General features: G+C 43.7%; 1 protein-coding gene across 2 annotated transcripts in view; it reads right to left on the bottom strand.

The window, feature by feature from the left end:
* ELOVL6 (ELOVL fatty acid elongase 6) overlaps positions 1-20735 on the bottom strand; it is a 151150-nt gene extending 130415 nt beyond the window's left edge. Inside the window, exons 1-2 of one of the 2 annotated variants that reach the window (XM_028848012.2) lie at positions 20698-20735; positions 20424-20544 (exon numbers count right to left, since the gene is read on the bottom strand). In XM_028848012.2, coding sequence (XP_028703845.1) covers positions 20424-20512 — 89 coding nt within the window. In that variant the 5' untranslated portion in view covers positions 20513-20544; positions 20698-20735. 2 annotated transcript variants of the gene reach the window in all.
* Positions 20736-23321: the final 2586 nt, after the last annotated feature.

A 23321-nucleotide genomic window follows, 5' to 3' on the forward strand; every position in this document is an offset into this window, starting at 1 on the left:
TTAATTTATATAACGCTTTGGAAAACTACTTCATTCCAAATGTCCTAGATATTGCATACAAACAAGACATATGGAGCTGTTATGTTGTAACTACCTAGGGAAAACATATAAATCTATTATAGCACATCTAGATATGATAATCTATAAACATAAAAGAACCTATATTATTTCCACTGAGTAAAATTTAACCCTGAAGGACACTCATTTGCACCTCATTTTAGTTATTTTCTGTACCCTATCATGAAAAGGTGGAACAAGCATAGTGTCATCAGCTTCACACTCCCTATTCCTCATCCCTCCAGCATTGCTGGGGAAAAAGGAGTCTCTGAACACTGAATGCTCTGTCAGGGAGAAGTATCAGCCATAAAAGGTTTAATCAGAAGACAAATTCATAGGTCTCTGAGGACGAGCCTTCTATTACTTATCCATGCTCTAATTCTCAAAAACATGGTAGAGTTTTTTCTTTTAGTGTATGCCACATAGTTTTCTATTGTGAGTGTGTTTATTGTATCCATATAATGCAAGTTCACCACCCAAAAATCTCGGGTTTGCCTGAATTATCCGTGTGAAATAACACCCACAATCTAAGCCCAGACAGCAGATATAATGTGTTAATCTCGTCTCACTCTAACAGTAGAACTAAAGGTTAGAATTAACATTTGCTGGATTTAAAAAGAATAAGCCAAATCATTAAGAAAGTTTTATTTATTTACTTATGTATGTATGTATTTATTTATAGGAACAGGGTCTCATTTTGTTGCCCAGGCTGCTGGAGTGGAGTAGTACGAACATGGTTAAATGCTGCCTCAAACTCCTGGGCTCAAGCAATCCTCCTGCTTCAGCCTCCCAAATAGTTGAGACTACAAGCAGCTATCAAACCTGGCTAATTATTATTTTCTCTTTTTATTTTTATTTTTTTAATAAAGCAAGATAAGGTCTCATCATGTTGCCCAGGCTGCTCTCAAACTGCTGGAATCAAGCAATTCTCCTGGCCTCACGGCCTCAGCCTCCCAAAGTGCTGGGATTACAGGCATGAGCCACCACACCTGGCCTATGCTTTGTTTTCCTATATCCAGAAATAATCATTTAAGTGGTCTATAACTGAAGAATGAAAATTTGTCTAAATTTAGATAAAGGATAGAAACAAAAAATAGCAAAGAATTGTTTACAGAGATTTTTTAAAACTATATTCCAAGGCCACGTGTGGTGGCTCATACCTGTAATCCCAGCACTTTGGGAAGCCAAGGCAGAAAGATTTCTTGAGACCAGGAATTCAAGACCAGCCCAGGCACCATGGCAAGACTCAGTTTCTACAAATAATTTAAGAATTTAGCTGGGTGTGGTAGTGCATGCCTGTAGTCCCAGCTACCAGGGAGGCTGAGGTGGGAGGACTGCTTGAGCTTAGGCATGCAAGGTTACAGTAAGCTATGATTGTGTCACTATCCTCCAACATAGGAGACGAAGTAAGACCCAGTCTCAAAAAAAAATTAAATTAAGGCCGGCCACAGTGGCTCACGCCTGTAATCCCAACACTCTGGTAGGCTGAGGTGGGTGGATTGCTCGACTCCAGGAGTTCAGGACCAGCCTGGGCAACATACTGAAACCCTATGTCTACTAACAATTAGCTGAGTGTGGTGGTGTGCACCTGTAATACCAGATACTCGGGAGGCTGAGGTGGGAGAATCACCTGAGCCCAGGAGGTTGAGGCTACAGTAAGCCGAGATCGCGCCTCTGCACTCCAGCCTGGGTGACCAGATTGAGACCATTTCTAAATAAATAAATAAATAAAGTTAAAACTGTATTTCATACGATTTTGAACCATTCTCCTTTAACCTCTAGGGACATAGACAATGGAGAGAAAAAGAATGGGTTGGAAAGCCAGGTCTTCCTAGATCTAAGCCACCTTCCTAGATTCTAGTTAACTTGATCAACTACAGGGTAACTAAAATGAAAACAAGAGGGAGAGGTGAGAAAATAAAATAAAATGTAAAACAAAACAAAACGTCTACCTTCTGTGTACTGAAAGGTAATCCTCTCCATCTGTCTTCTCTCAGAAAGGAAGTCCAGGAGAAGCAAGAGTCCATGTATGATCTGCTTCACAAAGCAGTCCTGTGGAAAGCCCTGTCACATTGCTCCCAATCAGATCACACATACCAGGCTCTCTGGATCCACAGAGCCTGGCCTCTGGACTAGACAGACTGGCCCCTTCTAAACTTCGTTTCAGAGAGTATCAAAATCTTTCTAGCTCCTCTAAACCAGGCACTACCTCCTAGGCATTCTGCAGTACTACTGAAGATATTTGTTAACCATGTACTCCAGGTATGTGTGCAGCATCTGTTACCAGGTGCTACAAGGTCCCTGAGCCAATTATTCTATTCATTTTTTTTCACTCTAGGGATAGGTTTATGCTTAACCTTTTGTCTCTATTAGATTAGATGACTTTTGTCCCTGGGGAACATTTTTCCCATTAGATATATTCCTGGGCTCATATGTAAAAGTTGTAATGCTAAAGTTAAATTAATGTTTTTATCATCCTCCTTCAAAGTATGATCCTTTCCTATTTAAAAAATCAAATTATATAATTTATTATTGGAGAAAGAGAAAGAAGTTTATTGTGACATCAACAATATGGCCCATCTCTTCCTCAGTCTAAGAAAGCATATTCATTTGGAGTAAGAATGTGCAGTTCAATGTCCTCACAAACTGTCTTTATGTTTAATTGTATGGCTTATTTTAATGTTTATTTTTAAATGCATTAGTTTTTTTTAATATTGGTACCTGACACCAGGTATTGTACATACATCTTTGTAAAATGAAACTTATCTTAAAACATTAAGTACATTATAGATAATGCAAAGAATGTGAAAATAAGACCACATGGATAATCACACCACCCACATATACCCAGAATATAATATGAACAGATTACAGAAAACTGGAACAGGGAGGCCGGGCACGGTGGCTCATGTCTATAATCCCAGCGCTTTGGGGGGCTGAGGTGGGTGGATCACCTGAGGTCGAGAGTTCGAGACCAGCCTGACCAACATGGAGAAACCCCACCTCTACTAAAAATACAAAATTAGCCAGGCATGGTGCCCCATGCCTGTAATCCCAGCTACTCGGGAGGCTGAGGCAGGAGAATCACTTGAACCTGGGAGGCGGAGGTTGTGGTGAGCCGAGATCACACCATTGCACTCCAGCCTGGGCAACAAGAGCGAAACTCTGTCTCAAAAAAAAAAAAAAAAAAAAAGGAAAAGGAAAAGAAAACTGGAACAGGGGCCAGACGCAGTGACTAACGCCTGTAATCCCAGAACTTTGGGAAGTCAAGGTGGGTAAATCACCTGAACTCGGGAGTTTGGGACTAGCCTGACCAACATGGAGAAACACTGTCTTTACTAAAAATACAAAATTAGCCAGGCGTGGTGGCACATGCCTGTAATCCCAACTACTCGGGAGGCTCAGGCAGGAGAATCGCTTGAACCCGGGAGGCAGAGGTTGCGATGAGCTGAGATCATGCCATTGCACTCCAGCCTGGGCAACAAGAACAAAACTCCGTCTCGGAAAAAAAACTGGAACAGGAGAAGCATAAGGAGTAAACTCCGACCTTTGAAAGAAAACTGGAACAGCAGAAGGATAAGGAGTAAACTCTGACCTTTTTTCTCTCTTGCCCAAATTCCTATCTGAAGGGTCTGGGGAGTCACACCCTACAAATCATAAAATCTCTCCAAACCTGAATCTGGCATAACATCACATGACAGATAAAGAAGGAAATCAAAATATTTTACCCAAAGGCTTCTTGATGACTTCATTTAAAAAACAAACAAAAAACATCCAAAATATGTTTCTTTGCTACTAAGGGCAGTCAGGTATGAGACTTTACCTACGTAAGAACCTTATGTAGAACCACAACCCCTTATCTGAACCCAGACACTCTTTTCTACTGATTCCTAGCTTTTAGATAATAATTTAACTATTTTAACAAACTGCCAATCAGAATATCTTTGAATCCAGCTGTAAGCAACACTCCCTCCCTAATTCAAGTTGTCCTGCTTTTCTGGACAGAACCAATGTACATACCTCACATGTACTGACTGATGTCTTATGTCTCTCTAAAATGTATAAAACTAAGCTATAAACCAACCACTTTGTACACATGTTCTCAGGACCTCTTGAGGCTATACCTCAGGCCATGGTCACTCATATTTGGCTCAGAATAAATCTCTTCAAATATTTTACAGTGTTTGGCTCTTTTCATCAACAAAGAGTAATAACCATCATTTTACCACCTTTACAGATCTAATTTTTTTTTACCTCTTTAGCATGTTTTTCTTCCAGGTTTTTTTCTTGTGCATACAATTCCACCCTTCCTTCTACTTTAGAGAAGTCTTTTTTTTAAAAAGTCATCTCGGCCAGGCACGGTGGCTCACACCTGTAATCCCAGCAATCTGGATTGCTTTGAGCTCAGGAGACCAGCCTGGACAACGTGGGGAAACCCCATCTCTACAAAAAATACAAAAATTAGCCATGCGTGGTGGTGCGTGCCTGTGGTCCCAGCTACTTGGAAGGCTGAAGTGGGAGGATTACTTTAGACTGGGAGGCAGAGGTTGCAGTGAGCTGAGATCGCACCAGTGTACTCCAGCCTGGGCAAGAGAGTGACACCGAGGAGAGGAGAGGGATAAAAAAATCATTGGGCTGGGCGCGGTGGCTCACACCTGTAATCCCAGCACATTGGGAGGTCAAGGCGGGTGGATCACAAGGTCAGGAGTTCAAGACCAGCCTGGCCAATATGGTGAAACCCCATCTCTACTAAAAATGCAAAACAATTAGCCGGGCATGGTGGCACATGCCTGTAATCCCAGATACTCGGGAGGCTGAGGCAGGAGAATTGCTTGAACCTGGGAGTCAGAGGTTGCAGTGAGCCGAGACCGCGCCACTACACTCCAGTCTGGGTGACAGAGCGAGACTCTGTCTCAAAAAAATAAATAAATAAATAAAAATAAAAAATAAAAAAAGTCATCTCTCTCTGATTCGAGTAGTTTGAGTACCTAGAAAAGGACTAATAATCCCCATACAGTTAGCATGGATTCACTAAGAAGTAGTCATGTTAAATGCCTATGTTTTCCTCTTAAAAATGAGATTAGATGAAGAGAGTAAAATATTTTTAATGCACTGGACAATCTCCCATGATTCACTTAAGGAAATGCAAAGAAGTGCCTGATAATACAATCAGATACATTTAAAAGTTAATGAACAGCCTTGTGTGTCCAGGCATGCCTGCATTCAACTGTTCAAACACTGAATACGCCAAATTCTGTGGTAAGCACTGACTGGAGAAAATATTTATCTATTTATAAACCAAGTGCCAGTGAACCACAAAAAAAGAGCAATAGATATAGATGGGTGGAGAGAAGAAGGCTTTGGAATTCAAATTTCAACTAAGTAGGCACTGGACAAGGGCTGCTTCTAGAGGTAACATTAAGAAGGGAATTTGGTGCCAGATTTTGAATGACCTTAAAACAATGGGAAAGCACTGAAGGTTTTTAACCACTGTGATGACAAGATCAGATTAGTGACTCAGAAAGACAATGGGAGGTAGGAATCTAAGAGACTAAAAGTAGTCCTGGGGAGCTGAAGGAAGTCAATGGCAAGCATAATGAATGAGAAGAAGGGAACTGACAGTCAACTCACACAAGAATTGGTTGTAAATTACAGGTAGGAGAAGAGGGAGATGAGTACTTTTGTGCAGAGCTATGTACTGGTCCTACATAGATGACAAAGCAGGTAGAGCAGATTAGCTAAGGAAGAGTTCAGTCTGTAAAATCGATGGTTTGAGAAGACAAACCCCAAGAATGAGAGATGGAATCAGTGTCATATAGAGCAGGGCTTCTCCCTACGGCAAGTGGGAAGATTTTTCACTGTAACACTTGTCTGGACCCCTCTACAGATCTGCTAAATCTGAATCCCTGAGATAAGCCTGTGCAGGTGTGTACTGGGGAAAAACAAACTCTCTATGTAAGTCTGATTCAATACCTGGGTAAGGATCATGGGCATGGAACAAGCTTCTAACTCTTTTTCTTACCCCATACTTTTCTCTTGACAGTGGAAAAAGGATTTAGTAACTACAAAGAGCTGGCAAAGAACCAAGTACTAACCAAAGTAGTACAATCACACACAATATCAGCAATCACAAAATACAGGTTCAAAAAAGTATTTTTGTTAATATGAATGCAAGACCAGTAATTCAAAACCAAATACAACTCAAGGCAACCCTGTATTCACTGATAACAATATCCTTAAATTTTCTAGAATGTCATGTACGTAGAGTAGGAGCTTTGCAATGTTCCAAAGCAATGAGTGGCAGCCTTTTTAGTAGAATATGTAATTAGAACCCCACTCCTACCCCCACTCAAGAGCAAGTCTCTAGTACAGACTTGCTGTGTTGAATGTACTAAGTGCCAAATTTTAGCAAGTTTTAATAAATCTCTTAGAGGTTTCTAGTAGGTAATACTTAATTGTTCAAACCAAAAGAGGGTTAATACTTTATTTTTCTTAAATAGCTAGGTGGATTACCAGTGGACTGCAAATAAAATTTGAGAAATGGCTTAGAAAAGAAAGCCTAGAGAGAACATAATATAAACAAGAAGTATTAAGACAGCCATTCAGAAAGGGAAATAAAAGACAGCTAAGAGTCACAGTCAGGATGACAGGAGGACTGATGGAGGAACCTATCTTTCAGGTCAATATGTAGAAGAACCTTTAATGAAAGAACTTTCAGGTGAGTATGTAGAAATACCTTCAATCAGTCACTCCATGTGTAATGGACTGAAAGGGGCTTCCTGAGAAGTCCTGAGGTCTTGGATAACCAAGAGAAGAACAAGAAAGTGATTTATTTAGGGCTGGGCATGGTGGCTCACACCTGTAATCCCAGCACTTTGGGAGGCCAAGGTGGGCAGATCACGAGGTCAGGAGTTCGAGACCAGCCTGGCCAATATAGTGAAACCCTGTCTCTACTAAAAATAGAAAAATTAGCCAGGCGTGGTGGCAGGCGCCTGTAGTCCCAGCTACTCAGGAGGCTGAGGCAGAAAAATCACTTGAACCCAGGAAGCAGAGGTTGCAATGGGCCTAAATTGTGCCACTGTTCTACAGCCTGGGCAACAGAGTGAGACTCCCTCTTGAAACAAAACAAAAACAAAAAAAAATAAAGAAAGTGATTTAACAAGTATGTAACTATTCCTGCTGACCACCAACCAACACAAAAATGCTATCATCTATAACCTTCTCTACAGTCAAGAAAACTTATTTTGAGACATCTGATAGCCTACCCATCTCTCACCTACTGGCCCCCACACAACGTAAAAATAAACAATGCTGAGAGGCAACGTGATATGCTTTTTTCCCCTGCTGATCAGACTCTCTACATTCTGAATGTTGGAATGTTTCTGATTCAGAACAAGCAATATGGGTTAGTGCCCGTGATTCTTTTAAATATAAGTGGAATGGGTTCAGGTGCAATGGCTCTGGCCTCTAATCCCAGCACTTTAGGAGGCAGAGGTCACTTAAGGTCAGGAGTTCGAGACCACCCTGGCCACCATGGTGAAACCCTGTCTCTACTAAAAATACAAAAATGAGTCAGACACGGTGGCACATGCCTGTAAGCCCAGCTACTCAGGAGGCTAAGGCGGGAGAATCACTTGAACCCAGGAGGTGGAAGTTGCAGTGAGTCGAGATTACACCACTACACTCCAGCCTAGGCAACAGAACGAGACTCTGTCTCAAGAAACTATATATATCTATATAGATATATATACACACACACGTATATATACACGTATATACATATATATACACATACATATGGAACATTTCCAAAAAAAAAAACTATCAATTGAATAAAACCATGGATGTCAATGTTCCGTGATTTCAAATTCATTATGTATTATTCAATAAAGTAGGTAAACCTATCTTATGATGTCACATAATAGTTATTATAATTAGCCAATCCTTATCTTCACTCATTTTATATTTATTCTACTTCTGTTACGATTTTAACTGATTTCAGTTTACCATGAAAATTTTAAATTGTGTGAAGCAGTGCATAGTTTTTTAAACTTCTTTTAGAGGCATATGAGTAAAAGAGTCTGAAAATCACTCATTTTCCTATGGAAAACTCCATAAAACAAATTTCTTCTGATTAAGCACCACAATTAAGAGGTCCTTTGACCTCTTAATCATCCCTTAACTTACATAGTATCAATTGTTTCACCCCTTTCTGGAGCCATTTTTGACTGGGCATAAAGTTTCTACCTCTTCACAAGAGTTACTATGTAGCAAACAGTAAGCAGAGAAAAAGCATATAACCTAACTGCTCTGACAAATGAAGGCTTCTCAAGTTAGACCTCAGCAAAATGAAAAAAAAAAAAAGAAAAAAAAAATTGCTTGGGAGGCCGAGGCAGGCGGATCACCTGAGATCAGGAGTTCGAGACCAGTGAAACCCCGTCTCTACTAAAAATACAAAAAATTGGCCAGGCATGGTGGCACGCACCTGTAGTCCCAACTAATAGGGAGGCTGAGGCAGGAGAATCACTTGAACCCAGGAGGCAGAAGTTGCAGTAAGCTGAGATGGCACCATTGCACTCCAGCCTGGGTGACAGAGTTAGACTCTGTCTCGGAAAAAAAAAAAAACAAAAAACGAAAAAGATAAGTGCAGATAATTTGCGAGAGCAATTAAAAAACAAACACAAGGAAAATTTGTGAATCTCTCTAGAAATCAAGTAAATATAAATTAAAATAATGGGATTTCACCTTTTCCATATCAACTTATCAAATTTTAAAATGTAATCATTTTTAATGCTAAGAAGGGTATAAATATTCTCTTTCCCTGCCACATATAAAGTAATTCAACTTTTCAAGGCATCAGCCTATCTTGTATGCCATAAGCCTTAATAGTGGTATTTGCCCTTTGGACCCTATAATTTATATTTACGCAAAGGAAATAATCAGATATGTGGGAAGATTAATATACAAAGATGTTCATCAAAGGATTATTTGTAATAACAAATAATTAGAAACTTAACAGGTTCAGCATTAAGAGAAAAGTTACCTAAACTAATTTAAGCCCAAATGATAAAATATAAAGTAGCCTTGCTGGGCACAATGGCACTTGCCAGAAGTCTAGACTACTTGAGAGGCTGAGGCAGGAGGATCACTTGAGCCCAGGGGAACTTAGAGGCTGCTATGAGCCATGTGAGCCATTGCACCTGTAAATAGCTACTGCACTCAAGCCTGGGTGACAAACCAAAAAAGAAAAAAAAATTAAGTAGCCACTGAAAATTATACTTATGGAAAGGCTTTAATGACATAAAAAAAGTATAAAAGGTGTGCCAAGCGCGGTGGCTCACACCTGTAATCCCAGCACTTTGGGAAGCTGAGGGGGGTAGATCACCTAAGGTCAGGAGTTCAAGACCAGCCTGGCCAACATGGCGAAACATGGTCTTTACCAAAAATACAAAACTTAGCTGGGCGTGGTGGCAGGCGCCTGTAATCCCAGTTACTCAGGAGGCTGAGGCAGGAGAATGGCTTGAACCCCAGAGGCAGAGGTTGCAGTGAGCCAAGATCATGCCACTGCACTCTAGCCTGGGTGCAGGGCAACAAGAGCAAAACTCCATCTCAAAAAAAAAAAAAAAAAAAAAAAAAAAAAAAAAAGATGTAATGTGATAGTATGTAAATCTGTTCAGTGCAGTCCGTGGCACATGATAGGGAACTCGGGTTGTCACAGTTTAGGTACTGAATGATCTAAGGCATACTAAAAGACCTGAACAAGGCTGAAGGAAATGGGGCAAAGTAACACTGGCTGCCTCTGGAAAAGAATTAAAGGTGTTTTCTTTCTGTCATCTTTATACTTCTTAATGTTTTCATTTCATTTCTTTTCCTATAACTATTTCTTATCTTAGAATCAGGAAAAGAATTTAAAGCTAATAAAATGAGACAAAAGGTATTCTGTGATTCTTCACATTGTAGGAGCTGACCTCCAAGAATAGGGATATCCCCAACCCACACATTTTTATTTTACTGTCAACAGTGGGTGGCTATTTACAAGTGGCTACACTAAAACCTGCCGGGAGGAAAGTCTGGCTGCAGATCAGGTGGAAACACAAATTCCTAGGGTCTAGAACCAAGCTGAGTGCAACAAGTTAATATCACAGAGCAGACAGAAAATATTTTATAGGCCAAAGCTTTATAAAGCTGTTCCAAATCTGTGTGCCACAGTTTGTTTTACATGAACTGTGACATAGTTTATGACAGAAGCATCATTAAAGGTGTCATGGCTTTCTGCAATTATAAAAAGTGTTGATAGATACTGAACAAATGATCTTCAGAAAATAATAATTCTCAGTTTAATGTCATAGCCAGTGAAGCTAATGGGGGTTTTCTGCAGTTATTCTGGCCTTAAGTATTCAGGATCCACCTAGTGAAAATTATTAACAAAAGACACATTTGTGAGATCATTGACTAAAACTATAGACACCTGACATGTTCTCAGTGTAGGCAAGTTTTCAAGTGCATTGTTTTTCTGATTGAATATTGTATTAATATTCAAATAAGAGGATGATTGGGGCCTTGTGACACACCCCTCGTCGTCACACCACCCATCCAAGCCTTATTCAAGTCTGGAACCCAGTTTTCCTTTTCTGATTCCTACATGCAAATCCCAACTCCCTTTCCTGAGTTGTCCATTGTGCAAAAGATAATAAAGGGTGGCTGCAAGGGTTTAACAGTTAAAGTACATAAACATTGGCTGGGCACGGTGGCTCATGCCTATAATCCCAGCACTTTGGGAGGCCAGGATGGGTGGATCACCTGAGATCAGGAGATCGAGACCAGCCTGACCAACATGGAAGAAATCCCGTCTCTACTAAAAATACCAAAAAAATTAGCCAGGCGTGGTGGCGCATGCCTGTAATCCCAGCTACTTGGGACGCTGAGGCAAGAGAATTGCTTGAACCTGGGAGGCAGAGGTTGCGGTGAGCCATTGCACTCCAGCCTGGGCAACAAGCTCCATCTCCAAAAAACAAAAAAAAAAGTATGCAAAACATTGTAAAAGAATGCCTGCAATCAAGTAACCATGTATTAACTGTTAGTATCATTGCTCCAGAATGAAGAAAATCTACCCTGCTATCTAGGTGTGGTGGTTTACACCTGTAATCCTAGCACTTTGGGAGGCTGAGCTGGGAGGACCACTTGAGGCCAACAGTTCAAAACCAGCCTGGGCAACATAGCAAGACCCCCCATCTCTACAATACAATAAAAAAATTAGTCAGACGAGATGATGCGTGCCTGTAATCCCAGCTACTTGGGAGGCTGAGGCAAGAAGATCGCTTGGACCCAGAAGTGGAGTTTGAGATTACAGTGCAGTATGATTGTGCCACTGCACTCCAGCCCGGGTGACAAGCAAGACCCTGTCTCTATTTAAAAAAGAGAGAGAGAGGCTAGATGCACTGGCTCATACCTGCAATCCCAGCACTTTGGGAGGCCAAGGCGGGCAGATCACTTGAGGCCAGGAGTTCAAGACCAGCCTGGCCAACATGGTGAAACCCTGTCTCTACTAAAAATACCAAAATTATGCACTTGTGGCAGCAGGTGCCTGTAATCCCAGCTACTCGGGAGGCTGAGGCAGGAGAATCGCTTGAACCCGGGAGGTGGGGGTTGCAGTGAGCTGACAGCCGAGATCATGCCACTGCACTCAGACTGGGAGACACAGCAAGACTCCGTCTCAAAAAAAAAAAAGAGCGCGCGCGAGAGAGAAGAAAATGGAGTTATACTTGTTTCACTTAAAATAAGATTATAAACCTGATATGTGTTTTGAGGACGTAGATCTCCCTCCCCAAAATATATTTTATCAATAAAACTTTCCTTATATCATAACTAGGAACTCTTCTATAAAATTTTAGCAAGAAAAAAAACCTGAAATATGAATCCCTGTAAATAAAAGTATTACAAAACTAAGAGTGATTTTCTAGCAAAACTACTTCTAATCAGCATGTCTAATTTATCTCAGCAAATTTATCTTATCTCAGCAAAGGTAAGTGTAAGTCTTTCTTCTCCCATACTTTTTTTCTGTACAAAGTAAAGGCTTAAAGTTAAATCTCACTAAGTTCACAGTGGGCGACTAACTCAGCAAAGCGTTTCCTAATAATAGGAACCTTAAAACTAAAAGTCGTGAACACTCAATATGTAAAGGAATCATGATAAATGTCTAGGCTTGAACTTAGATGACTGACATGGTCCCAAGCTTTGGGATAACTCTTGCACAACCAACTTAAAATTACAAATTCATATTCTTTACTCTTGGACAATACTTTGCTTTGTTTTGTTTTGAGATGGAGTCTCACTCTATCGTCCAGGCTGGAGTGCAATGGCGCAATCTTGGCTCACTGGAACCTCTGCCTCCCAGGTTCAAGCGATTATCCTGCCTCAGCCTCTGGAGTAGCTGGGATTACAGATGCCCACCACCACGCCTGGCTAATTTTTGTAATTTTAGTAGAAATGGGGTTTCACCATTTTGGCCAGGCTGGTCTCGAACTCCTGACCTCAAGTGATCCACCCACCTCGGCCTCCCAAAGTGCTGGGATTACAAGTATAAGCCACCATGCCCGGCCACTATTTTTTTTTTAACTTTTTGTTTTTTTTTTTTTGAGACACAGTTTCACTCTGTTGCCCAGGCTGCAGTGCAGTGGCATAATCTCAGCTCACTGCAACCTCTGCCTCCGGGTTATGCCATTCTTGTGTCTCAGCATCCAGAGTAGCTGGGACTATAGGCGCGTACCACCATGCCCGGCTAATTTTTGTATTTTTTGTAGAGACAGGGTTTCGCTGTGTTGACCAGGCTAGTCTCTAACTCCTGACCTCAAGTGATCTGCCTGCCTCGGCCTCCCAAAGTGCTGGGATTATAGGTGTGAGCCACTATGCCCGACCCATACAATACTTTTTTAAAAAGGACTCATGTATCTCCAAAATAAATTATTGGAGGGTAAATATAATTAGAGATGCTGGGTTTTGTTAAAGTTCTCGGAAACCTGAATAACTATGCCAACATTTGTACCCGCCTGAATACACATACAATCAGAATCTGGATAAAGGAATGAAGTTATGAGTTTTAACATTACAATAAAGCCAAATTATAGTTTCACTCAGATTACCTAGTATTATCAACAGAAATGACATATGTGGTACAGGTAATTTTCCCTAAACTCTCCCAAAAAAGACAAATGAAAAGTAAATGGGAGTGGGTGGATGTGAGCTACATAAAGAGTAAAGGGAGGGCTGAGGCAAATTTTGTGGAATGATGTCTGGTTCCTGTTAATAAAGGACAGTTTGGCTCACCTGTGTCCATATGTGAAAAATTAAGTTAATCATTAAGACAATATTGGGTTAACTCATTTCAGAAAATAAAATACTTGGACCTGAAATATTTCAGATTGCTTAAGCAAAGATAAATTCCTGAATTGCCAGAATGGTGCCACACTCATTTTACTTTGTTGTCTAAAGACTGATTAGATGGGGGGCTGGGCGCCTGTAATCCCAGCTACTCAGGAGGCTGATGCTTGAACCCGGGAAGCAGAGGTGGCAGTGAGCCAAGACCAGGCTCAAAAAAAAAAAAAGAAAACTGATTAAATGGTTATTATATATCCCCCTAAGTATTTCAAAGCCTCCATCCCCCTCATAACTCTTCCACTATCTAAGTTGAGAGATTCTTCTGGTCAGGAACGGTGGTTCACACCTGTAATCTCAGCACTTTGGGAGGCCGAGGTAGGTGGATCACCTGAGATCAGGAGTTCGAGACCAGCCTGACTAACATGGTGAAAACCCGTTTCTACTAAATACAAAAACAAATTGGCCAGGCGTAGGGGCGCATGCCTGTAAACCCAGCTACTAAAGAGGTTGAGGTAGGAGAATCACTTGAACCTGGGAGGCAGAGGTTGCAGTAAGCTGAGATGGAACAATTGCACTCCAGCCTGCGCAACAAGGGCGAAACTCCATCTCAAAAAAAAAAAAAAGAAAAAAAGAAAAAGAAAGATTCTGCTTTCAAGGAAGTATATAAGGCAACTCTTAGATATGGAATAAGTTGACTTTGAAGTTTCCAGCCATTTTTCTTACAAATGCATGCAGAAGGTTACAAGGAAGATTTCACAAAGCAATTTAAAGCAATCCTCACTAAAGGAAAAACAACAGTCAAATACTATGTCTGCATTTGAAAAGTTTCATTAAGGTCCAATGTTATACACTTTGACACATTTAGAATCATCCTCAAACAAAAAGGCAACAGGCAATCCTCTGAAGATCACAAAATTTTACTTCTAATGTGAAAAAGACTTCACGTAAAAATTTTAACCACTAATTATAACTAGTACAAATGCACAGATGGATAATGTAATCATAAAATATTTTGCATTAAGCTGGCTTTCATCCTTTGGAATCCTAAACAAGAATTGCATGAATATTTATAATTTATTAAAAGATACATGGAAGTTCAGATCAAAGCTCCAGTACAACTTTATTTTCTAGGACCCCACAGAGATCACGTTTTTTCTCTATATATTTTCTCATTCTTCTCACTCTTAACCTAGTACATATGCCTACATCCCAGTGCTTTCTAAAAATTATTGAATGTCATGTTATGATCCTCACACAATTTTTAATCCTAAATCAATATGAACTGTGATACCTCAAAATAAACAGCAAGTGACATGGGTACAATATAGACACATTACATTCCTACAGAGCTGACCAAATTTGTTGCTACAATGTTAATGATGAAATGAAACTCTGGCCTACTCTGTTCCATGGTCACAGATGCACTGTCTTCCAGCCATTTTTCTTACAAATGCATGTAGAAGGTTGCAAGGAAGACTTCAGGAAGCAATTCAAAGCAATCCTGACTAAAGGAAAACCAGCCAAATACTATGTCTGCATTTGAACAGTTTCATTAACATGATGTTGCTATATTTTTTATGCTGCTATATTTGAGTTAAATGCTAACACGGGTTTTTAGTGCTTTTTATGTTCTTTAATCGTGAAATTGTACATCGTGGTAATATCCAAATTTCACCTACAAAAAAGATACAGATGTACAATTCCTTTTAAAATGTTTCATGGCCGGTTGTGGTGGCTCATGCCTGTAATCTCAGTGCTTTCGGAGGCCGTGGTGGGCAGATCACTTGAGGTCAGGAGGTTGAGACCAGCCTGACCAACATGGTGAATTCCCATCTCTACTAAAAATACAAAAATTAGCTTGGTGTCGTGGCAGGCAACTGTAATCCCAGCTGCTTGGGAGGCTGAGACATGAGAATCACTTGAACCCGGAGGCAGAGGTTGCAGTGAACCGAGACTGCACCACAGCACTCCAGCCTGGGCAACGGAGTGAGACCCTGTCTCAAAAATAATAAAATAAAATAAAATAAAATAAAATAGAAGTTTCACTCCATTTTTTTCCTTTGGTAAAAATAAATTTGTGAATAAAACGGTTTCCTCAGCTGAACAGCATTTAATTCTTAAAATTCCTACACTATCTGATAGACTCTATAATACAGAATACAAAATGTTAAAACAAGTAAACCCTTTTACACCACCAAGGGAGTGAGTAGGGAGAAAAGTCAGAAAAATATACAAGGCTTTGAAAGGCTGGATGTGTGGAGAATGCCAGGAGAGGGGGAGGGTTTCGTGAGGTTCTAGGCAAGCCCTTTGAAGACGTCACCTCACATACATAATGTTACAGCAGTCAGCACAGGCCTCCTGCTTTCCTATTGGTGAGCACCGTGTCAGCCGACATCAGAAGATAATCATCATTGGCTAGACAATTACAACTGGAGCAACTAGCATCCACTGCTGTTAGCACAAACCTGGCAGGCTGCTGAAACAGAAGGCAGAAAGAGCCCAGCTTCCCTTCTCACTCAATGAATTTTATGTCGCCTTACCAATCACCAGGTGATTTTGCTCCCTGGCTAGCAGCACTTCTAACTTAAGTCAGCTCTTAGTGAGAAAAACAGGTAAAGGCCAGACATCTCATAAAAGAGCAAAATGTCTCTATTTAAATGTTGTAAAATCGCAAGGACTTTTCAGTGTAAAATTAGAATTCAAAACTCCTATTTGGACCTATGAGCAGGCATTTTCCTGTACCTCAGGTAATAAACTCTGATTGACCAGGTAATATAACCAGACAGGATATTTTTCACTGGACATATAGTTTCAAGATGAGGCCCAGAATGATTCTACAAGGGAATATACTTATTACTTTGCATTTCAATTGCTATTCTAACCTATTATATATGAAACTATTTGCTAGCAAAGTAAAAAAGTCTGCAGTATTTACTTTCATGGCTAGGCCAATGAGTATGAGGTTAATCATTCATTAAAGCAGCAATAAACTTGAAAACTAGCCTCAGTTGAACCCTTTAGTGTTTACACAAATGCTACTCTGAAAGTGGGCCCCCATTCCATTAATATGTGCTATGGTTAGTAAGTATGGATTATAGGGTATGTTTCCATTAATTTGTGCTATGATTAGTAAGTATGGATTATAGGGTATGTTTAACAAAGTATTCTTATTTTAGGTCCTCTTAAATGATGCTAGTTAGCAAAGACAGCATACTGGCAAAACACTACTCCTGGCCCTTCTCACAATTCTTCAAAAGCCAATGTAGCTCACTTTTGAGGGAGATGTTTTAATTCTCTAAATTAACAAATTTTGCTTGATACTAAGAAGAGATTTGTAAGGACAACCACAGATTCTCAAAAGACAAAGTAGAAGCTTCACTATATCATGTTTTTCCTCCAGAAACTATTTCAAACCATTTTAAGTTAATGAGTCTGAAAAAGGTAAGATTTTGTGGTTTCCTCAAGTTCCTCTCTCCTCAAGAAGGTCTAAGCCTTGGTTATAAAGTTCCCTTCTCCTGTTAAAAAGGGAATGAAAAGAAAATCTGGTTCGACACTTTTTGTCCTGCATTAGCTGGATTTTATTAAAAATAAAAACTAAAACTATAAATGAGTTTCAATTTGAACCTCCCGGGTTCAAGCAATTCTCCTGCCTCAACCTCCCGAGTAGCTGGGATTACAGGCACCAGCCACCACGCCCGCTTAATTTTTTTTTTTGGAGATGGAGTTTCGCCCTGTAGCCCAGGCTGGAGTGCAGTGGCGCGATCTCAGCTCACTGTAAACTCCACCTCCCAGATTCACGCCATTTTCCTGCCTCAGCCTCCAGAGTAGCTGGGACTACAAGCCCCTGTCACCACGCCCGGCTAATTTTTTTGTATTTTTTAGTAGAGACGCGATTTCACCATGTTAGCCAGAATGGTGTGGATCTCCTGACCTCGTGATCCGTCCGCCTCGGCCTCCCAAAGTGCTGGGAGTACAGGCGTGAGCCACCATGGCCTGGCTAATTTTTTGTATTTTTAGTAGAGATGGGGTTTCACCATATTGGCCTGGCTGGTCTCGAACCCCTGTCATTAGGTGATCCACCCACCTCAGCCTCCCAAAGGGCTGGGATTACAGGCACAAGCCACCACGCCCGGCTAATAAAATTAAATTTTAAAAAGTGTTTAAAGACTTTTTGGCTGTACAGTTTTTGGGGAGGGAGGAGAATTATAAAATTGGGCACCCTGGGATATTAGGAGAAATGCACAAAATCTGGGATTAAAAAAACATGAAAGTAAGACAATTAGGGTCAGGAAGAGTTGCAAGTAAGAGGTAACAGCCAGCAGGGTTATCTGACTGCAATAAGCAATCTAAGAACATAAAATCAACAGAGAGCAGAAGCCAGGAAGGGAAAAGTCCCAAGATGTGACTCTGCCACGGTATGCAAGTTCAAGCGTGTTAACCTTCGGGTATTAAAGACTAGTGCTGGCAATAAAATGGGCACCAATCACCATTTCAACTCACTGGACATTTTCTCAAGAATGTGCCTTATGCAAAGCACTCTGCTAGGTGCTTTGCACTCTGCTAGGTGCTTTGCAGAATCAAGCGGGGGGGAGGGTAAGACAAGAACCGTACCCTGAATAGCTGATGGTCTGTAAGTTAATATCCATGTATATAAATAAAAGTCGGTAAAGGATATTGCCAGAAAAAAGGTACAGATAAAGAATTAGGAGGAAACAGTGGTCAGAGCCTAACAGGAGCAGATACGTTGGCACATTTTTGTCATTTTCGGTCCCACGAGGGCTAAGACCTGTCTGGCTCAATACTGACTGAATGGAAAGAAGAGGCGGGAAATGGTACCAGGAGCAGGCCTAGGAAGCGGCCTCAGAGAAAAAGCAACAAGTAAATAAGAGGCAGTATCGACTGCGGTGGGGCTAGGAATGGCGGGCGTACATTGAATGGGGTCAGCCGGCAAAGCGAGGGAAAGCGGACTCCGGAAGAACAGGTTACAAGAGGACGCAGCAAGTCAGAGATTCGGCACAGAAGCAAATGCAGAGCACACAGGCTAATGCCGGAGGACTGGGGGTCCGAACAGGGCGGCTAGAGGATATGACAAACAGCTGCGCAAAAGACCCGGGCCCGGGTCTAGCCAGCAGCGCGGTTCCGGCGCCGGCCGGCTCGGGCCACCGCCCCCTCCCCGCCTCCAGCGCCACCCCCTAAGCGGGAGGAGGAAGTGCATCCAGAGAAGGACCCCGGGCGGTGGGGCTAGAGGGGCCTCGGTTGCCCCGAAACGCTGAGGCCTATCTGCAGGCTGGAACCGCGGTGTACAATCTCCTTCCGGACCCACCCCTGCACCCCCTGGCCTCAGCGGCCCAGGAGGGCACCAGCCCCGTGCCCATGTGGCTGCCGCACTTCCAGTCCTTCCGAGCGGCCCGCGTCCCCGCCTCTCAGGCTCCGGCTCGGGCCAGACGCGGCCCTTGGGCCCCTGGCGCACCGCGGCCACCAGCCACGCCGCAGCTCACCCCAAGCAGGCCTGCCCCGCCGGTGCGCGCGGCCCAGGGGGCGGGCTCCGCCTGGCAGCCGCCGCAAATGGCCATTGGGGCCCGGACCAGCCCTCGGGAAGCTGGGAGCGGGCGCGCTTCGGCTGGGCGGGAGGGGAAGGGAGCGGCGGCCGGGCCTCCCAACACTGGCGGGCGACTCCAGGGGGCTGGAGGGCAGGAAGTTGAAACCCCCTTTTCGCAGCTGCGGCCCCGTGGAACCGGCTCCTACGGCATCAACCCGACCCGGCCCCAGGCGCGCCGGCGTTTCTAGTTTCCCATTGAAGAGGGCGGGCTGGAGGGCGCGGGGCACGCGCGCTCGCGCACGCGGCGGGCGGAATCCCCCGGCACCCGGGAGACCCTGCGGCCCGACCCTCCCCAGTCAAGCGATCCCCCGGGCTGCCGGCCCCTTGCCTAGCTCCGGGGTGCGTTGGGCTTGCACTTTTCAGATCGCCAGACCCGAAGTTAAGGGGAGGAGGGGAATACCTCTGCCACAACCCTGTCTACAAGAAGCTAGATGAGCACACCCTCCTCCGTTAAATATTGCAAGGTGACACTGGATCGCCTCCCACACAGGGATTTTTCAAAAGGTCTGGCGAAGGGACTACAGTAAACAAGAAAGGTGTTTTCCCTGATTATTAGTTTTCTAGGGAAGAGCCCCTAAGGACTCTGCAGACCGATGGGGCTTTTAATCTGTGTGCCTGAACTCCAATCAGCAGCTACGCACAGAATTAGAAGTGAGTGTGTCCAAAAGGCGTTTCCGTAAAACAGAAACTTAATAATGGCGTGGCTCCACTCGCTCGGGTTCATTCATTTATTACTGTTTTCATTGTCCCCTCCTCCCCTCCCTCCCACCCGGTCTCTCTATGAAACCGGAAAGGGATCCGCGTGGGGAAAGGGGTACTAGAAAGGGAGCATCCGGCTGAAGAGCAGCAGACAGAGGAGAACAGTGAAGTAGGAGCGCTGCAAGGAGAAAGGAAGGACACAAGGGATGGGGAGACAGCGAGGACCAGGGCCAAGGGCGGCGGGTGGGAGAGGGTTAAAGGGAACAGGAGACAAGGTCCTCCCTCCACTGCCTTTCACACTCCCGTTGCGGGAGGCCAAGCGAGAAAACCCAAATCTAGATGAAAACCGGGGGGGGTGGGGGGAGGTAGCACAGGTAGGCGATCTGGACTGTGGCATCTCTCCCGCCTTCCCTGTCGCGCAGACATCACTCTATGCACACATATATGTTCTGTGTTATATAATCTATATAAAAGATGCCTGTGTGGCCGCGGTTCACACAGGGGCACCCACAGACCGCGCGCTTCGTGCACCCCCAGCGTCTCCTGCACCCGGGAGACCGGAGAACTCAGCGATCGGCTGGCTGCCCGCGATTCATCGCTCCATTCACGCCCAGGCAGGGAATACCGACATTAAGGCACTCCGGGAAGACGCGCAGGGCTCCCGGGAACAGTATCAGGCGAAAGCATCACGTACCAGTTTTCCTGCATCCATTGGATGGCTTCATTCTCGTTGAACTGCTTTTCGAATTCATATTCTTGTAAAGTCAACACTGACATGTTCATTGGGGCTGATCTTCGGAGTCGCTACGTGTTCTCTATACAAAATAAAATAATCTGTAAAGCGCTTGATTTCGAGTGCTCTCCTATCTGCTTCCCCCACCCACCCCCCTAGGTCTTCCCCACGCCGCTCGGTCTCCAGCGGTCGTCTCTCTCCCAGCCTCTCAGCTACATCCAGGGCTGAGCATTGCCTGCGCCTCCGCTCCCAGCTCCTCTCTCTGGGGCTCTCCTCCTCCCGGCGTCCGCATCCACCGTAGGAGGAAATGAATGCCTTGCGGTCTTAGTGCCCGCACGTTTGTCCATCACCCTTTTTACTCGTCTACAGGGAAATCTCCTCCCCCTCGTGCGATCGGAAAAATTAACCCTTGGCGAGGGAGTGTTCGAAAGAGCGCGACCTCTCTCCGCCCTGGGGGACAGTTTTGTTTACGGCGAAGGTGGTTGGAGGAGTGGGGGAAGGGCTCAGAGAGAGAGAGGAAGTGGCCTGGAGGTCATCCAGATCCCCCAAGCCCAACCTCGTGGACCGCCTTGCTTTGAATGAAGTTTCAGCGTGCAGGGCGCAGCCCCGCGGCGCGTGGACCCGAGAGCTTGGCGAGTAAACGATTGGGAAATAGTAAAACCTGCCAGCTCTCTTGCAAGAGAACTCCGGGCAAATTTGCATTGAGATCACCAGTGAAGGGAATGCGCTTCCCACCTCCTCGCCCTACCGCTGGGACCACCCCCACCCCTACCCCCACCCGGGAGCTCTGGCTTTGATTCACCCTAACCCAGGCCCTGCGGACGGCAGAGCTCCTTAATCTCGTGCAGACAGGGGATGCTGAGTGCGAGAATAGTGGGTAGGCGAGAGAGGCTAGTAGCCGGAAGTGGAAGAAAGGGCTGGGAGACGGGTTAGGTGGACGGTTTAGGCACCGAGAAGGGGGGGATTAATGAACAGAGGCAGAGTGGGGAAGGAAACTGACAGGAGAACTGGACCGACTGGCCAAATGCAAAAACTTTGTTTGCATGCACGAGAAATTTGGCTTTACTTGCTGTACTTGTAGGTAGAACAGAATATGTGAGGAGAGGGCTGAATGTACTGTTGACCCCTACTGAGCCCTCAGCCTCCAAAGGGAAAAACTATTTTCTACTCCATCCATCCCTCCACTCATTTCTCCCAAAAGTTTGGAAAAACGAAATCTGAGACATGGAGGTATCTAATGATGTAATTGTAAACTTTACAAAATAATAAGGAAACCTGCTTTTAAAAAGTAGGTGGGTATTAGGACCAGAAAGAAAATTTCCTTTCTGAGAACATCCCCCCACCTCCCCAGTAGTCCAAAAAGAGTACTTTCATTCAATTTAGATTCCTCTAACCCACGAAAAGTGGGAACTGGGAGAAAAATTTTTAAAGAAGGAGGAAGAGACCAGCTGCAGTGGTGGCTGGTAATCCCAGCACTTTGGGAGGCCGAGGCAAGCGGATCACCTGGGGTCAGGAGTTCGAAACCAGTCTGGCCAATAGGGTGAAACTCCATCTCTACTAAAAATATAAAAATTAGGCGGCCGTGGTGGCGGGCACCTGTAATCCCAGCTACTCGGGAGGCTTAGGCAGGAGAATTGCTTGAACCCGGGAGGCGGAAGTTGCAGTGAGCCAAAATTGTGCCACTGCACTCCAGCCTGGGTGACAGAGGGAAACTCTGTCTCAAAAAAAAAAAAAAGAAAAGAAAAGAAAAAAGAAAGAAAGAAAAAGAAAAAAAGGAAGGACTAATGAGAAAGTAAAGAAAGAATTTTTAAAATCCAGGACAATATATAGATTAAAGGACTAGCCTAGTTGATTAGCAAATTAATGTATACATTGGCACTACCAAAGATTCTGTGTAGGGACTGTCCTTATCTCCCCCATTAAGGGTTGTCTTTCTTTTTTCTTTTCTTTTTTTTTTTTTTTTTGAGAAGGAAGAGTCTCGCCCTGTTGCCCAGACTGGAGTGCAGTGGGGCACTCTCGGCTCACTGCAACCTCCACCTCCCGGGTTCAAACGATTCTCCTATCTGTCTCCCAGTAGTTGGGATTACAGGCAAGCACCACCATGCCCGACTAATTTTTGTATTTTTAGTAGAGATGGGGTTTCACCATGTTGGCCAGGCTGGCTGTGATCCACCTGTCTCAGCCTCCCAAAGTGCTGGGATTACAGGCGTGAGCCACCATGCCTGGCCAAGGGTTTTCTTTCTAGAGACCTCTACAGTACAAGTCTACATCACTTTGAAGTAAGGCCCAGGCCAAAACTCTTGGCAAGATTGGGCTGGAAGATAGGTGTCGCCAGATGAGAGAGAATGATTTTGGCACAGTGCCTGAGCCTGTGAATAATCAATAAATATTTGTAAAGTGAATGATTGATCAAATAAATGAAATATGGTAGGAAGTGAGAAAAGAATCAAGACAGAAAATCCGCTTTGGGTGGCTGAGGCAAGATGATTGCTGGAGACCAGCCTGGGCAACACAGTGAGACCCAATCTCTACAAAAAATAAAAAATTTACCAGGTGTGGTGGCACATGCCTGTAATCCCAGTTACTCTGGAGGCTGAGGTGGGAGGATGGCTTGAGCCTGGGAGGTCAAGGCTGCAGTGAGCCATGATCACACCACTGCAGTCCAGCTTGGGTGACAGAGCAAGACCTTATCTCAAAAACAAACAAGCACTGTCTGTGAATTTGAAAACTGGTGACTCTATATGGAAAGCAATTTGGCAGCCTATATGATAATTTTATTTATTTATTTTTTAGAGATGGGGCCTTGTTATGTTGTCCAGCCTGGACTGGAATGCCCATCTCAGCCTCCCTGGATGCCTA

This window comes from Macaca mulatta, chromosome 5, assembly GCF_049350105.2.
Source record: "Macaca mulatta isolate MMU2019108-1 chromosome 5, T2T-MMU8v2.0, whole genome shotgun sequence".
In the NCBI taxonomy this organism is placed as follows: Eukaryota; Metazoa; Chordata; class Mammalia; order Primates; family Cercopithecidae; genus Macaca; species Macaca mulatta.